General features: G+C 36.6%; 1 protein-coding gene across 1 annotated transcript in view; it reads left to right on the top strand.

Moving 5' to 3' along the window:
• MALRD1 (MAM and LDL receptor class A domain containing 1) overlaps positions 1–18,404 on the top strand; it is a 273,631-nt gene that overhangs the window by 61,662 nt on the left and 193,565 nt on the right. The window contains exons 14-18 of the mRNA XM_054190597.1: positions 629–749; positions 10,476–10,628; positions 10,792–10,897; positions 12,087–12,454; positions 14,285–14,697. Of these exons, the coding sequence (XP_054046572.1) occupies positions 629–749; positions 10,476–10,628; positions 10,792–10,897; positions 12,087–12,454; positions 14,285–14,697 (1,161 nt within the window). The remainder of the gene's footprint in view (positions 1–628; positions 750–10,475; positions 10,629–10,791; positions 10,898–12,086; positions 12,455–14,284; positions 14,698–18,404) is intronic.

The following is an 18,404-nucleotide window of genomic DNA, read 5'->3' on the forward strand; positions in this document are numbered from 1 at the left end:
AAAACTTATAAAGGAACCGTTAGGGGAACCAGCAACTCAAATATAATGATTCAGCAAACCAAAATTCCAGTTTTGGTCTCTTCAATTTATGTCTCATCTATAAAATGGTCTAAAAGAAAGGGCACTCAATTCTCATTATTGGTAAGTTATGACTGAACTTTACTTCCTTTTATCATCCCCTGAATATTTCCTTGTATTTACAAATGCATCCTTACAGTCCCTACATTTACTGTACCACATCCTGTTGACTTCAACAGGCGTAGTATAGAGGAACACAATTAAAGGACTTGTAAACCACTATATTTAGTAACCCTGAGTAGCTCATTCAAAATAGTGTATAACTTTTAACAGTTTCAGCAGGAAAACAATTCATTCAAGTAGCGATGGCTTTTACCTGTTTAGACTGAAACAAGGTCATCTGGGCTGCGTAACTTTCTGTAAGTGAATAGTTATGGCTTTGACGAATGAGGAATAAATTTCTGACTTTGATGAAATCTCAACTGTAGTTTTTGCTGCCTGGTATTCAGAGTTGGTTGTAGGTAGCAGAAGTAGTAAATTATAAAATATATATATATGTCTTTTTATTATGTCACCTTTAATGAGCTAATTTACTTCTTTGTCTTTAAAGATTATTTTACGAGCTACTGTTCTTACAACAAAGGCTACTGTTGCTGTTGATGACATCAGTATAACAGAGGAATGTGGAGTTGTGAATAAATCCCTTCCAGGTGTCAGCCAAGAACGTGAAGGCAAGTTCTGTTGTTTTCAATGCCTTTTACCCAATGTCTGTTATGTATAACTGTGATCTGACTGACAACTTGAAGATATCTTTAAGGAGGTAGAGGAAAATCTGAGGGAAAAAGTCCATCTGCTCTAATCAATCATCTATAATGAAGGCTCTCGTCCTGTGTTACACACTAGCTGCTATAAGTAGTTTGCACTAGTTCTGTGAAGTAAGCTGGGGTGGGTATTTCCAGATACCACTTACTACGTAATACCTGCCCACATTCACACTTGGATGTGGAGGCAGAAGCAAAGTATCTTACACATTCCACTGAAAAGCCAATTCCACTGCATTATCTTTTGGGTAAGAGGGTGCTTACGTCCTTACTGTCAAATGTCTAAGTGCACACCAACCTTGTCTGCGTACCCGCACTGTGTAATCTTGAAGTGCAAACAGATGTAAATATAAAATAACTGTAAACTTCTGTCGAACTGCTGCTTCTGGTCCTCTTGTATGTTAATGACTATTTGTCTAAAATGGCATGGGCACATACGCAGACAGTGGTAGTATCGATGGTTTATACCCAGCAGATACCTGAATTTCTTCTTTATTGGAAAATTCAAAGGCATAACAGAAAATTTCAACGTTGTGTTTTTAAGGCTTCTCTGATGCCTATTTACATTCTGGTTGATAGTAGCTAGGTATTTGAAGATTATTTGTTTTAATTACTTTCCCTACAACTCCCCTGTTTACCTATCAGTCATGAAGATGCTATTTTTAGAAGGGAGGCATTTTTAAAAAAAGGTCTGTCTGGATAAGAGTGTGCGTATTAAAATAAACTAAGTTAAACAAAAAAATCAAAAGCTGCATGTTGTTCCTCTCACTTGCACTCCTTCCAGAAATCTATTGAAGAAAAAAAAAACAATAGTCCTTGGATTTTGGTTTCTCCATTCATTGAAATTCGGGGTGTTTTCTAATATGTGGTTTGAGGTGCAAGCTCCTAATGGTACAACATTAAACTTCTCGCTTCATGGAATATTCATTGTGGGCTGAATGCAGAGAAACCACTGCTACAGCCAAAATTTTTTGTGTAAGACCTGCTCCCAACTGTGGGGCAAACAGCGGGCTGATGTACACAGCACCTCGCCTCTGAACTGGAGCCTGGCTGTGTAAATTTAAGAGGGTTTTGATACTTTTTCACACAAGTGTTTGAATATTGTGGAGAGTAAAGTATAATTTAAGAGCATCAGACACTAATATGTTGTGGTGTAATCTAGCTCACTTCATAGGTGGTAATACATTCTACATGCTGTGTACATTGATATAGTCAAAGAAGACAAAAAATACTTTTTAGAATTTTATGTATGTGTGTTCTTACTTATATTTTCCTTTCTGAATTTTAAGGGGAAACAGAATTTGCAGATGTTAATTCTTCATCTTTTAACTGCCCACTGGGATTTTTTTCATGCGGGGATGAACAATGTATTTCATCTGACAAAATTTGCGATTTCACACCTGACTGTTCAAATAACCGTGATGAAGCAAAGTGCCGTAAGTGAAAATTTTAAAAATCAAGGTTGTTAGGCTCCTGTGACTATATTTATTTGTCCTATTTTTCCCAGGCTTTCATAAATGTAATTTAATTAACAGTAAACGCTCTTGAGAAATAGTTACTCCATTTTGATTTATTCTGATTTTTTTCCCTTTTATTTTCTGTAGCAACTTCCCTTTTAACATTAAAATCAGAAAAAAGGTCTTTGATTAATTATTTAGTAGAAAGTGTTGTATAAAATGCGGTATTTTATTTTATAACTCTTAAGATGCTCAATATCAGGTACAGTGTTATACCAAATAAAATCTTAATCTGTAAGATATTGGAAGCTGATTCAGGAAATCATTGTAAAATAAACCAAACCGAACTTGTGCACACACCTTTGCACACATGCTCTCACACACACAAAATTACACTAAAAAGATGTGAGGAAAATATGTTACACTTGTACATATTTGGAAATTCTGTGTCAGCAATGTGTGAGATGCCTCTTCTTAAAGGCTAAATGGTCCCTGAGATAGAAAACAACAAAAATGCAGTGGTCATACACTCACATTCAAATTGTGTTTTGTATACTTAATTTATATGTGAAGATACTACAGCTGGACTGGTAAATAAAGCATCTGTGCACCGACATGGTCAAAGATATAATTTAGGCTGGATCAACATTTTCTGTTCGGGTGTGCTGTGACTCCTGTCTGGGCTATGTGCCTAGGTTTTCTCTGCATGGAAACTAACATGTGGGACAATAGAGGGAGGTGGTGTGTCTTGGAGTCCCTCTCCAGTGTACAGTCAGGAAAGAGCTTGGAAATGTTTTGGAGCTTCTAATTTGTAGCCTCAAAAATCTTTTTGATTCATTCCGTTGCCTGCTCTGCATAAGAAATCATGGTCATGCTTTCCATCTTTGAAAATGAGACTCTTGCTTTTGCATTAAGTATCAGCTGCTATAAAACCTGTGGTGCATTTTCAAATGGAGTTGCCATAAGCAATATTTAGTTCAGTTGGGTTGTTGGTTGGTTGGGTTTTTTGGGTTTTTTTTTTAAAATAGAAAGTGATGGTTTGTAGCATTCTCATAAATAACAGAAATATTGCAGACAAGATCCTTATAGTATTTGCTGATTGTGCTGTGTTGTTGCAGTGGCTTCGGCTGGGTTAGAGTTGACTTTCTTACTAGCAGCTATAGTGTTACATTTTGGATTTGAGATGAGAATGGTATTGAAAACGCACTAATGCTTTTAGTTGTTACTAAGCAGTCAAGGCCTTTTCTGCTCCTCGTACTGCCCTGCCAGTGGGTGGGCTGGGAGTGCACAGAAAGTTGGGAGGGGACACAGCTGGGACAGCTGACCCCAACTGACCAAAGGGATATTCCATACCATATGATGTCATGCTCAGCATATGAAGCTGGGGGAAGGAGGAGGAAGGGAGGGACATTTGGAGTGATGGCGTTTGTCTTTCCAAATAACCGTTACACGTGATGGAGTCCTGCTTTCCTGGACATGGCTGAGCAGCTACCTGCCAATAGGAAGCTGTGAATGAAATCCTTGTTTTGCTTTGCTTCCATGCGTGGCTTTTGCTTTACTTATTAACCTAAACCCACGAGTTTTCTCTTTTACTCTTCTGGTTCTCTCCCCAGTCCCACTGAGGGGGGGAGTGAGTGAGCAGCTGCATGGTCCTGCTTGTCAGTTAGGGTTAAACCACAACAGTTAGGCATCACAAAACATAAACTACTTCTTGGTGTTAATGCAATCCACAATCCATGCATATACTTTATATTTTTTCCTAGGAAATTTGAGAGGGGTTTCTCAGATAAATAAAAATCAATTTGACTTTTAGCAGATAAAATCAATAATTACAGTTTCTATTTGTAGTCATGCTATATCTCTACAATTTTAGTATCCAGCCTTTCTTGGCTAGAGCATTTGGTGTCTAGCATTTTAGTTGTTTAGAGAAGCACAGAATGGTAGGAGTCAGAGGGACCCCTGGAGATCACGTAGTCCAACCCCCCTGCCAGAGCAGCTTCACCTAGAGCAGATTGCAGAGGAACGCATCCAGGCGGGTTTTGAATGTCTCCAGAGACGGAGACTCTACCACGTCTCTGGGCAGCCTGTTCCAGTGCTCTGCCACCCTCAAAGTAAAGAAGTTCCTCCTTATGTTTAGATGGAACTTCCTATGCTCAAGTTTGTGCCCATTACCTCTTGTCCTGTCACTGGGCACTATTGAAAAGAGCCTGCCCCATCCTCCTGACACCCACCCTTTAAGTATTTATAAACATCCTCTCTCAGTCTTCTTTTTTCCAGACTAAAAAAAGATTTGTGTCCAAAATATACAGAGCTTTAAGTTAGGAAGTTAAATTAGGAAACTGCATTCTCTTTAATTAGGTAACTTTTTGATTAGCTAAACCCAGAAATAACTATTAGATGTTCACTAGGCAGAATATATTTCCTCTTGTGGGACAGAGTGAAGATAAGGAAAAAAATATGCTGTTACCATAGAATAGCTGAGGTTGGAAGGGACCTCTGAAGACTATCTAGTTCAACCCCCCTGCTTAAAGCAGAGTCCACTGGAGCAGAGTGCCTGTGACCTTACACAGTTGGGTTCTGAATGTCTCAAAGGACAGAGACTACACAACTGCTCGGGGCAACCTGTTCCAGTGTTTGACCACCCTTGCAGTACAACGACCACACCACCACCCAGCGTCTCTTGCTTCTGCTCATTTCACTAAGCACCACTGAGAAGAATCTTTGCTTCTTTACTCCCTCCCTGTCCATGTTATTTATACTAAAATTCATATTAAACACTGTCCCTTTTTGATTTACTTAATGTTTTTGTACTTTTCTTCACAGTGTGCTTAAACATCCTGTGTATTATTGGGTTATGATAGTCTGGATTGCTCTCTCATTACCCTTACACTTGGGTACTAGGATTTTGTTCTCTGACCAAAGAGTAACACTTCCAAACCAATAGTTTAATTAAAAACATTCTTAAATAGATTTAGTTTCATATAACCTCTCTTTCACTCCTCTGGGATAGCACTTAACTGGTAACTTTCAATCAAGAAAAATAAAATCTACTGTTTTCACTTCAAATATGGTAATTTGTATTTCAAAATGCCCTTTTAGCTATTCAGCCTGTGTTTTTATTTCAACACTTTATCTAAAAGTGAAGACAAATGTTCACTTAGGTATTTAACCAGTCCTAGATTGTCCTTAATCACAAACTTCTTATCTTTCTTTTTTTCTGTAATTATATGACTGAAGAAACTTTTATTATATGCAAGTCTCACTTGCCCAGACTATACATTAACAATGCCATGCTAAAGGTTACGCTATGGGGCCATTATAAGTATATGTATGGTGATCTTTGCTATAAATGTATTGCTTGCTTATAAATAATTGTTGTACAGCTGAGTTGGTTCAGTGCGTGTTAGTGCTGCAGCCTGTGGCATGGGAAACAGAATGTAGGTACACAAATGTGTCTGCAAGTAGTTTGACATGTTGACTTGCCTTTCAGCACATTGATCTGGTAGTCTAAAGCACTAGAATATCTCTTATAATTCTTCCAGAAATGGTATTTCACCATCTTTGTGCTTACTTCTTTCTTATTATCCACTACAGTATTCCTGTCACGACAGGATGGCAAAAATGTGGTGGCACCACTGTTAAATCCATTCTTGTACAATTGATTTCTACATTTTGTTATATATTTTCATGTAATTGGATGCAAACATTTCATTTTTCTTTTTTTTTTTTTTCATTTTATTAGCTTGCCCAAGCACAGATGTTTTGTTGACTTTACCACCCACAACTGCTTGGTTCCTTTCATCGATATTAACATTTTTTTCTGTCTGCAGGTGATTGTATGCTCCTCAACCTTGTTAATCTAAGTTTTTCCTCTTGATGTGAGAACCAGGCAAGGATATTATATGAGCTTAAAATATGTTTCTAAATATTTTTCATTTAAATCTTTCTATTTTAAGGTTCGGCAAGATGATTTCCTTAGATGCTTGGATCCACCAAGTCCACCGAACAAGCAGGGTGTCCATGTAATTTTCTCACGTCCCAGCACCAATCCTTGAGTCATCTCTTCATTTTCATTACCTCTCAAATGTGTTTTTCTTTCTGGAAAGAAAGGACTGGAATAATTCAGTTGAAGATCTCCACTTCTCAGTGTTTTTTTCTTATTGCAGTGTAGATTTCTGAGTTCCCAGTTCTTGCAAGAAATCATCTTTGTTACTTCTCATCATGTACAGGACTGTCAGTGAATTTGTTTGCTGCACTGACATCCTTTTTGATCTTAGAACCACATTCATGTTCTTGATCCTGACGCAATATGAGATTATTCTTTCTTCCAGGTTTCTAGTTGCATTTTACAAAAATACATATCCTGGACTAAAAAAAAAATCTTTCAAATTTATTCTGATAAGTTGAGAAAAGTAAAAAAAAAAAAAGTTCTTCATGAACTGCTCCAGCATGGGTACCTTCCACGGGGTGCAGTCCTTCAGGAACACACTGTTCCAGCTTGGGTCCCCCATGGGGTCACAAGTCCTGCCAGCAAACCTTCTCCAGTGTGGGCTCCTCTCTCCACAGGGCAACAGATCCTGCCAGAAGCCTGCTCCACTGAGGGCTTCCCACCGGGTCACAGCCTCCTTTGGGCTCCACCTGCTCTGGCATGGGGTCCATCTTGGAGCCAGCTGGCATTGGCTCTACTGGACATAGGGGAAGTTCTAGAAACTTCTCAAGGCAGCCACCCCTGTACTGCCCCTGCTACCAAACCCTTGCTGTGCAAACCCGATACAAATGTACAGTATAATTTCTAAGATATAATCCTGTGCATTTGGTGGAGTCTTAATGCTCACTTTTCCAACCTAAGAATTGTGATGAACTTCTGCTGTGGTTATAAGTTTTGGGGTGAAAATCTCGCATGCATATGTCCATCTCATATGCTTTCTACTCCTTCAATTCAGTCAGACAAATCAGTTGTTTTTAAAGGCAAGGCCAGGAACAATAGCCAACTCACAGGGATAGTGCTTAAGTTCAAGGGGTGAAAAGATTGTCAGCTTGTAAATTGGAGAAGGGACCTGAGACTGGAATTGCATAAGCAACTGCGTTAGGATTGGTTTGTGGAAGTTAGATGGGGAAAAGATGGGACTAAAATGCCATCCACAGTGACAGGAAACCACCTTTATCTGTGAAGAATAAGGAATGGCTGCAGATGCTGCATTGCTTCAGCTTGCTGGTGTGGGAGAGAAGTAACCCAGGGTCTGGAGGAAGCCAGGGCAGGAAGGACTCAGGCTGCTGTGGGAAAGATTAAGACCAGCTGGTCAAAGAGCCAGCCAGTGTCAGGAGAGAGAACAGTAATGAAAGATAAAAAGTTTGATAAGAGAGAATAAATTAAGGAGAGAACAGGAATGAGGGATACGGATGGGGAGAGGTGATGCTTTGGGAGGGATCAGTGTAAAGTGAGGCAGAGAACTCAGACTGTGTTGAGAGGACCTGGAGCAAGGAGCTGTCTGGGGAAACAGGCAAAGAGAAGAGGATTGGATGAGGAAAGACAATGAGGATTTCCAGCTTTCCAGTGAGACTAGGAATGAGATGAGGGGTCAAAGAAGGGCTATTGTGGAACAGGTGAAAGGGGAAATAGGCTGTGGAAAAGAAGACCATTAAGGAAAGGGCAAGAACATTTTTCTGCTGGAGACCTCACACACTTCCAGAATTCTTATAGAAACAAGAAGTCATGAATCCAACTTTTCGACTTCTGCTGGCAAATGTCTATGTAATATTTTGGAGGAAAAAAAGGTATATTTCTTTGTGTAGCTGCTCCTATCTATTATCTTGCAAATTATGCACTGTGACAACAAATTTTGCATGAATTTCAGTGCCAGAGAACTATAAGGCAAATAACAAGATGGCCTGAATAATGGCCACCAGATCTTATTTTTGTTTAGTTCAATAAAATCAGGAGCTTTCTCCTTCGGTTATATAGAAGGAGCGTTCTGATGGAAATAAAAAGCCAAGCACTTGACACAGTACGGATGACGAAAAACATTTAAGAAAAACTAGCAATAAATTCCTCAAACATCTGAGGAGCATAAAGCCTGTCAGAGTCTGTAGGGCCAATTGATGGTTAAAGAGAGCATGTAAGAAAATAAGAAACAGGAGAAAGGCAGAAAGTAAAGTACTAGAGGGGAAGGCACATTAATTTGTCTATGTTCACTGTGAAAGAAACTGCGGAGGTACCTAAGCCATAGCCTTTCTGTCTGGATAATCTGTCTGAAGAAGTGCCAGTCAAAGAGGTTATGGGACAATTACGTAATTGAAGTGTTACCAAGCACCAAGAATCAAGTGTATTTCACCCAGGCTCTACCGGATTGCTCTACTCTTGTATCTTCCCTAGGTGTTAAATACTTGGTTTGAGATTTGGTTGAACATTTCAGGGTTATTTTGTCTCAATGTATTCATCCACACTTAAGTTACATGTGTGGTCTGTTGCATCCTTGCTTTTGTGTTTTGTCTCTGTTACAAGTTACATATGCAGGAAGCCTGGGCTCAGACTTAACAGTTTTATCTTGTTTATTTGCCTCTTTTTGTGTTATCATCTGTGTCCAAGGTTTATCATACTCTTTGTTGCTGTTCTCCTGGGAATATGGGACAGTTTCTCCTATGGAGCAAAAAAACAAATCAGAAATAGCTTTCCTTACTGTTATGTTATGTAGGTCAGTGGCTTGGCAGTGTTTTCCATCATGTCTAGGTCATTGAATGTTTGTACGTATTTTTTATCTTCATTTATTTCTATCAAAACATTCTATCCAAGAATTTCTTCCTTCTGTTTTTTTTGGTCATATTTGATCTACATCATCTTATCATTGACATTTCTGATGCGCATACACCATATGTATAACAAACGTATTTTCTTTGGTCTTTTAAACGTTATTTGGTCTTCCACACTTGTGGAATGATGTATACTTTTTTAAGCAACATCAATAACTGTGCATTTCTGTGTGCTTTGCTTAATAATCAACAAAATCTTGCATTTTTAGAAGCTGTAACCAACAATAATACTAACTTGCCTGGTTAATAATTTTTTCATTCTTTCTAATAAATGATTTATAACTTAATGTGACACACTTCTTAAGGAAGAACTAAAAGAAAGACAAAACAAGGAAGCTGCCATATCTTCCATCAATAAACATTCATGCAATCCCATTTTCCAAGAAACTTCATTTGATTCTGAAATGTATGATTTCTATACCATAATGCTATGGCCACTGGGAGTTGTGATAAAGATGTTATAAGATAACGGTAGAATTCTGACAGTCATGTCTGAATATTTGTTTACTTGTTCTATGTAAATAATTAATAAATTATTGCTTAAAAATTCTTGAAATAATTTTCTTAATGTTTTCCATTAAAAGCTTGTTATAATTACTCAATCTCATTTTGTGATTTAATGAGGACCTTTTAAAGTGCATAAAAGAGAAATCTGATGTTTCTTCATTTTAACATAATAAATATTTGTCAATTTACATTCATTCAGACATGACACCCTTCCACTCCTTTCTTTCCTTCATTTTGTATTATACACATTTTGTAAAATGTCAGCGCTCTTTTAAGTGTAGAATTGAAGAAAGCCGCTGAATATATTTTTCAAATCTCTTTCTCTACAGTAGTTTGTGTTTCAGAGATTTCCTCCTCCTACCGATATCATAGTCTCAGTAATGCCTGATATTTAACTTCATTCTTATAACTGGAGGATTTCGTTGTCATTATCGTACTTGCTGAAATTCAGGAAATAAGGGATTTTATTTCCTGCTCCAACGTAGATTCCCTAAAAGATCTTGCAAAAGGCTTGTTACTGCTTTGTGTGCTCTGTGTTCCTGCTCTGTAAGATGAGGATCATGAGGCCTGTTGTCAGCACCTCCTTGCCTGCTTTTCGAGCTTTGGTTGCAGTGCCTTTAGGGGGAAGGACTTGTTTTACTGAATACGTTGCCTGTAACGATGGCTGATTGTTCCTGTGGGAATGCTCTTTTATCCGTTATGAAACAAATACCTCATCTTGTACCCTGTCTCCCCACACCCCTTTCGTAGACTTCTTCCTAGAACATCGGTGACATATTAGAAACATTTTATTCCCTTTTCATACCGCAAAGCTTGTTTAGTAATGTCACGTACAGAGATAAAATGATGTCTCTTTCCTCATCAGCTGCTGTATGTGACTTTGAAAGAGAGAGCTGTGGTTGGACTGAAAGTGTAAATGCAGATGGCTTTGACTGGGTGAGAAGTTCCAGTAGTGCTCTTGCACCTGCTTTTCAGAAGCAAGCTCCACCGCAGGATCACACCTACAACAAATCTGAAGGTAAGACAAGCCAAGCCTAGAAACAGGGAAGTGGTATAGATATACCTGCTCTTCAATCAGATTTAAAGTGGAGGCCATGAATGCTTTAAAAACCTTTGGAAACACTTTCTTTCTTCAGCCTGAAAAGGTTTTGTTTGTTTGTTTGTTTGTTTTATTTTGATAGGTCATTTTATGTTCATCCTGAAAAACAGCAGCAGCATTTCGCAAGTAGCGCAGCTGCGAAGCCCAAAGTTCAGGCAAACTGGACCAAATTGTACATTGTCCTTTTGGTATGTAATCATTTATATTTAAAATTCATGGGTCACCTCACATTGATTCTCTTGGACTGAAACTGAGATTATAGTTTGCAATAGACACGCCTTCCTCTACAGTATTTATTTCTTCATATTCTTTGATCATATAATCTTCATTATGAACAATATGCAGAAATAAGCCGAAACAATGGGAGAACAGAACTGAAACGGGATGAATTTGAGCAAAATTATATTAAAGGATTGTGTCTGCATATACATAGACAAATACCAGTCATTAAGTAAATTTGAAAATGTTTTGGAATTTTGTTCAAGAACAGAAAATCATCCAAAAATCTAGTAGCTCCTTGAGTTACCTACAATATCCAAAATCATCTTTAAGTGAAAGATCCAGTGCAAGAATTGGAGCTTTTCTTCCAGTCCTTTCTTTATATACATAGAAAAACCCCAAACCTTTCTGTTGTTGTCATGTCTCTGTTTTTGTGCAATCTTGTCAAAGAGGGACAGAAAAAGTAAATCATGATAATTTATTTACTAAAGTAAAAAGTGGCACTACTTTTTAAATAAATGTTTGACCTGACTATAATATTATTAAGTGCAGTTTACATTTGCCATAGTAAGAGGCAATGGCTTTTTGTCAGAGACTCAAGAATTCAAGTTGGAGTATAGGTCCGGAAATTACAAGTTGTTGGTTCTGCTCCTGGTTCTGTTCCTGGTTTTGTTGCATGATTGCTCACCGAAATATTTATGATTTTTAAATGTTTTGAGATCCTCCAAAAATGCTGTGAAAATGCAGCATGTTAACAATAACTAACATAGATACAGGTGCTTTTGCATTCAGTAAGTGTTCTGTTTTTCCCTCCTGAAACCTTACAATTTTGTGTTGAATTAAATTCATTAAACACATATTATGCATCTGAGTGAGCAGTGCTCATTTCTTAATATGAAAGCAAATATTTCTTTTCAGTAGTGGGTTATAATTTAATTAAGTGTGCTTCTTCTCTCATAATCTTCAATTCTTGAAATGAGCCCTGGACTGATGCAGCAGCCTACCCTACCATTGTACAGAAAGTGGATTGAATTAGGGGTAAACTGGAAATAGGCATTGTGCACTTCCTATATTTCACGGAGCTATGACAGAAAAGCCTTTATACTTGACGTGGTCCATTCTCATTATTTGTACCCTTAACTGTTTTTATCATTTCAGGTATTACAATTATGGACAGTCAGTTGGAGCAGCAGAGATGCAATTGCTTGTGGATGGGCTGAAACAGCCTACTGTCCTTTGGAGGGCATATTACAACATGGGAAATCAATGGTTGAAGGCAGTCATTCAGCTTGGACGCCTTCCACGTCCTTTCCAATTATCACTTGATAAAATCAGTCTGGGTTTTTATGACGGCGTCTCAGCAATTGATGATATTACATTTGAAAATTGTGCTCTTCCACCTCCAGCATTAAGTTGTGAAGGTCCCGGTCGTTTCTGGTGCAGAGACACAAAAGCGTGTATTGACAGTTTATTGGTCTGTGATCTTGTGGATAACTGTGGGGATGGATCAGATGAAGACAACTGTAGTAAGTACTTTCCATCATTGCTTACTTTATGTCAAACCAAAACTTACTTGCCAAATTCAGCCCTGGAGTAAAAAAGCTCAGTACTGTTAAAGCCTATCAATGTCACAGCCAGTTATGATTCAACTGAATACAGTTACTGTTGAAACAGACTCTGAAAATTTTTAACTTGAATGCATATGATGAGTTACAACTGAGGATAAATGTAATTCAATCTCCGTTATTCGAGAGAGTCATATTTTCTTTAACTTTTGTAAAACGTACATATGCATTACAAGTTTATTTTAAAAGAGAGAATTCAAAGTCTGCCAGATGACTTAGGTTAACACGCTGTCTTTGATTATGCTGACGGAAGTACAGTGGAAGACCTATATGGACTGAGAGGAGTGTGTGTCCTTTATCTTTTTATGACCTGTAACTCTTTCTACCTAGAAAATGTAAAAATATCTGTACTAGAAGACATTCATCATGCTGGGCATAATTGTTCCTTTCAGAGAAAGAACTTGTAAGAACTGAAGCGAACTATGGGTCATTCACATTTTTGACGTTCACCTTGCAGTGCTGAAGGTTGCTGTTGATGATTTTCTCCCCGAAGCATTCATTCATCAATTTTAAGAACTCAAGAACATTAATATAAAATAAAGTTAACTAGTAGTTTCTTTATCACATTCTGAGGTAACTAAATTATGCAGATCTCAATGAGTTTGAGAAACAGGGGACACCTTACATGCTTGAGGGGACAGAAGCCTACACTGATATTTGCTGAATATCAACTTAAAACTGATCTGAATTTAAAAGAAAGTGAAAGCTTTTCGGCCTACCTCAGTTTTCCCACTTGTAAAATGTCTATCTTCTTAATAACCCATTTTTGAAGTTTATAGTAAAAAAGTATTATATGACTTGCAGTTTTAAACATCATAAAAAATGATAGCTTAATTAAAAAAAAGCAATTGGCTATTATGTCAGTTACTGTTTATGAAGAGCAGATGCAAAGATGAAATGCAAGTTTTCCACCTCTGATACGCCTTTTATTTTTTACATTGGAAGCAATTGGTCTAATCAATATATTTTGCCTTGGTGTCAAATAATAACATGTATTGTGTTATAAATGCCACTCTTGACTTTAGCTTCGATAAAGCTACCAAGCTACTATTATTAAGGATAATAAAGATCCCATTTTTAGGGATTTTTTTTTTTAGGACAACCCATTTTTAGGACTACTTCTGTCATGCAAAAACATGTTAGGTCACTTATTACAAACACCTACAAGGCTATCCTGTTGTTTATTTCATCCAGTTAACCTCAGTTTTTAAATCCTTTGCTCAGTTAAATTTCAGTTAAAGAACCTTGCATGCTTTAATTATAAAAAATTCATAAAATTAATAATTTTAATAACAAAATGTTCTTCACCATTCTGCTTATTCAATAAGTTTATTATGTACAGTTTGCCAGATATATATTGAAAGAGGAGGTAATTAAGTAAAAATTTATTTTATTTTATTTTATATTATTTTATTTTATTTTATTTTATTTTATTTTATTTTATTTTATTTTATTTTATTTTATTTTATTTTATTTTATTTTATTTTATTTTATTTTATTTTATTTTATTTTTTTATTTTTTGTCCAGGCAAGTGTATATTTATTCTTCAGAGGTGAATTTTTGCAAGGAGAGGATATGTGTATTTCTTTATATTAGAAAGAAATTATCGCAAGAAGACAAAGATTTTTATTTTTTTTTTCATTATGCTGGAAAGTTAATGAATGCATATTAAAACACAATTACCTTTTCTTTCTGCTTTCGCTTGACAGTCTGTTCTGTTTTCATTTCAGACCCTGACCTACAGTGCAACTTTGAAAACGGGCTGTGCAATTGGGAGCAGGACGTTGAGGATGACTTTAACTGGATGAGAATACAAGGCCCAACCCCCACGGTTAATACAGGCCCGTTGAAGGATCACACGACGGGCACAGCCAGGGGACACTACCTCTACATGGAATCCTCCGAGCCACACCAATTTCAAGATAAAGCAATTTTGCTTAGTCCTCTCTTCAGCCCTTCTGGCAACAGAACCTGCGTTTTCCGCTTCCATTATCATATGTTTGGAACGCAAGTTTACAAGCTGTCAGTCTTCCAGAGAACTGTGAGTAACACCAAGGGATGGCTGTTGTGGTACAAGTTTGGAAATCAAGGAAACAGATGGATCAGGCAGACACTCTACATCAGCAGCTTTAAGCCGTTTCAGGTATGATCCTTCTGGGTTGTGAAGTGCTTATTTGCTGCCATGTAAAACACTGTGAGTATGTAAATGACTGTGCAATCTCAAAGCTATTTCTAACTGTCTGATCAAATTGACTTTGAAATACATTTGTAGGGTTTTCCTGAGGAAATATGTCTGGAATATTTATTTTTTGTGGAATTTACTTTTCCCCCTAAAACACATGATTACAACGTTTTGAGTAGGAACATGGGGTATTTAAAGTAGGCGCTATTTTTGTTTTCAAGCATGTGGTGAAACAAAGTTATCTGAATCTGCTACGGAAGAGCTTGGCAAAATTTTGATTCATTCATGGAAAAAGGACTATTAAAAGGAATATCCTTTTCTATGCCTTATTTTTCCAGTGTTACATGTTAATCTTTCATTCTACGTCAGAAAAAATATCAGTTCAAAATATTTGGGTGCAATGCTAGGCCAACAGTCAAATATCATTTGGAGAAAGATATAATAGTAAGTCACAGCTACAAATCTTGATTTATTTTCTCACTTTTTAAAAATTGTGCATGTTGTTTACATTTCACTATGTGTGAACTGTTTATTCTGGTTGGACTAATGAACCTGCAGGTTTATTAGAGAAGGCATTAGTTCACGTGACTGCCAACTGGTCACAAAATTAACTTAATTCCACCCCTCCGCCCCAGCCCCAAATATATTATAAAAAGAATCCCTTCCTTTTAAATCTGATATAAAGTAATATTTCCTTTAGACTGTCCCACATTTGTTTCCCAAAAGATTAGTTTTAGGTGGAGAGAAGGTCTAAATGTTACTTTTGGAGGAAAGGCCTTAATATTACTGCGATTGCATGGAGGCACCTGGAAGGATAGTGTTCATTTTTTGCAAAGACCCTTTATAGAAATATAAAAGAGTATCAACATAATGCTAACAATGAATAGCAAATCCCTCAAATTCACATTTTCAGTTTATTTACTGGCATGGGAAGCTGACTTTGGGAGCATATACACAATCGTACCTATACACTAACACTATTAGGAAAAGGAGGAGTTTGCAGACAAAAATTCAAAGCAGCCAAGAAAGATACTTGAGGACACCTGGAAAGGCAGATCCCATTTTGAAAGTGGGGAATTCTATAGCTATGTAGGGCCTTTAATTGAATGCTCTGGCAGAAGACTTCTTTTGCTCATACCAGCTCCCACTAAACTTCAGAGTCTTAAATTTCTCAGTAAATCTTTTTTCTAGCTGCCATCAAACCGTGGCTGAAGTTTGTTGCTGTTACATCGGATGTTTTACATCAGAATGTTAAATGTGACATCAGTGAGCAGAGCAGGAATAGCTGGATGAGTGAAAAGGGAAATGTAGAGGTAACTTTTTTAAATGAAAGGAATGCAGTTCTCTGAGACAAAATTAGGCATTTTTCTCAAATACTAAAGCTGACAAGTAACAAAAGCTATCCAAAAATACATGTTTATAAAAATGTTCTGGCTTTAGCGATACAGAGTTTCTCTTTGAATCCAAACTGCTATGACACACAAATCTGCAAAGGATTTAAAAATCTGCAAGAAATTATACTTTTTTTTTTTGTACAAATTTTAGGTTAAGAATATATTCCTTTTAAAGATGTTCCTTTTTACTATATCAGACACTTGTTTCAACATGAAAAATAATAGGCTGATGAGTATACTTGTCATTTTAGTTGATCTACATTTATTTTAAACTCCCAGAGAAGTTTGCCTACAGATCTTTTCCTTAAAAGTACATTTGAAAAGGTAGTAAAATAACAATCTGTCCATGGTAGCCTACTTATATTGATGATGAATAGTGTTTGCTTTTATCTTCCTTGAATAATCATAATACTTGAAATAGTTTCTGCTCAGAAGAAAGGGCAAAGATTCTATTTTAATATCTCAGATAAATGTTGCTGTGTTAACTGGTTCTCTTCATTCAAATTTCTGTGGATACAGAAAAAGGAAATGGGGATATCAAACGAACAGTGGCAAAATTCTGTGTTACAATCCTTTTTGAGTAGTATAGTCTCCTTTTAGTCATGATGTAAATCACATATCTACGGTGTCAGCTATACGATACCTAGGGCAACTTTACTATATTGCAAATCATATTATTAAAAAAAAAAAAAAAAAAAAAAGAAAAAGAATGACCTTTGCCCCAATCCAATTCACTTTTTTCTCATCTACAATATGTATGTGTACCTCTGTAAACAAAGATGATTACATATATTTGATACTCCAAAGTATAAGTGATACATAAAGAAGTCTAATATTCTGTGATGATTTTATAATGATCAGTCTACATTTTTTAGGTTGTCTGTTATGAAACTTAAAAATGCAAATGCACTGTTTAAGTACAAATTAATTATTAATGCTATATTAAGTATAGATGCTAAAACTTCTAATACTTTGGGTATCATATATAAACAATTACATCTCTCTTCAAATGTAAAACTTTCTCCCTTGAAGTGTGAAAAACAAGGACCAAAATCAAGAGAAAATAAATAATGAAAATTTATTTAAAAATACTAGCTTATGGATGCTTATATGCAAAATAAAATTGCAATTCAGTGGATATAAAATGCATTTGATATTTTCCTATTTTACAAGTGGTTAAGAAAAGTAAACAACCAAATCCTCTGTAATAATTTTGCTCTTATTATCAATTAGGTATTAGCTTAGAAAGTAATGGAATATTGATTGAAAATTAGAATGACACATTTGCTATGAATATAGAATAGCAACATGTTCTACAAATACAAGCCAACCTACTTTCTTCAGCTACTATTTTTAGCATATGTTGTACTATTTTGATGTTCTCAGTATAGAATCCAAATTGTTTGTATTTTAAGGGCCTGATTCTGAAACATGTGTGCCTGAGTATATTGATAATGGTGCAAATTAGATTTCTCAAGCTCCTGAACAGCATTTTAAACCAGATATAATGGTCTGGAATATGACCAAACATTGGAAGACAGACAGCTGAAGCACAGCGGATCCCTTTCCCTTTGATTTGTACATTGCTATTTGTACCTTTGAAACTCTAATATGTTGGTTTCGGGTATAGTGGTTGCACTATTTGTTGCTCATGACTTAAAACAAGACAATTTTATATATTCAAAAGTTTTGTCAGTTTTGGGAAAAAATACATTCTATCCTGAAATGTACCTCTGTTTTGTAAAAGCAAAATGTGCCTTGTATCTTCACAGTCTTCTGATGTTCTGAATATCCCCATATCTTATTCAGGCTGACCTATCAAAGCATAAGTGCTGACCGGTCCTATTTCCGATGTTCTCTTATAAAGGGCTTAGGTGGCATTTTACTGTGGGTTGTAAATGTATCAAAAAGAATTAACTTAGCTGTCTTCTAAAATCCTTTTGTCTTGCTTGGTGTTACATAGTATGGTGTGAATTGTCTCTTGCAGCTTCTGCGAGGTAGAAATGGTCAATACATCTGTAGGTACAGCTTTTTTGGTGGTTTTTTTTTTTTGTTGTTGTTGTAAATCGTAGAATCCCAAGGGATTCCCACATGCCATCTCCCTTTTAAGTTCCTCGTAGTATCTGATGCTGCAGCCACCTGGTGCTGAACTGGGAGACATTCCCTGTTACAGTCACTGAGCATCATTTCTAGATCAGAAAGCAGGAAACATCTTTGGGAATCACCAGGGTCCCCTTACCCTTGCAGACATGAAGCAATGAAGGGCAGCCTTCA

This window comes from Rissa tridactyla, chromosome 2 (genome assembly GCF_028500815.1).
Source record: "Rissa tridactyla isolate bRisTri1 chromosome 2, bRisTri1.patW.cur.20221130, whole genome shotgun sequence".
Classification (NCBI taxonomy): domain Eukaryota; kingdom Metazoa; phylum Chordata; class Aves; order Charadriiformes; family Laridae; genus Rissa; species Rissa tridactyla.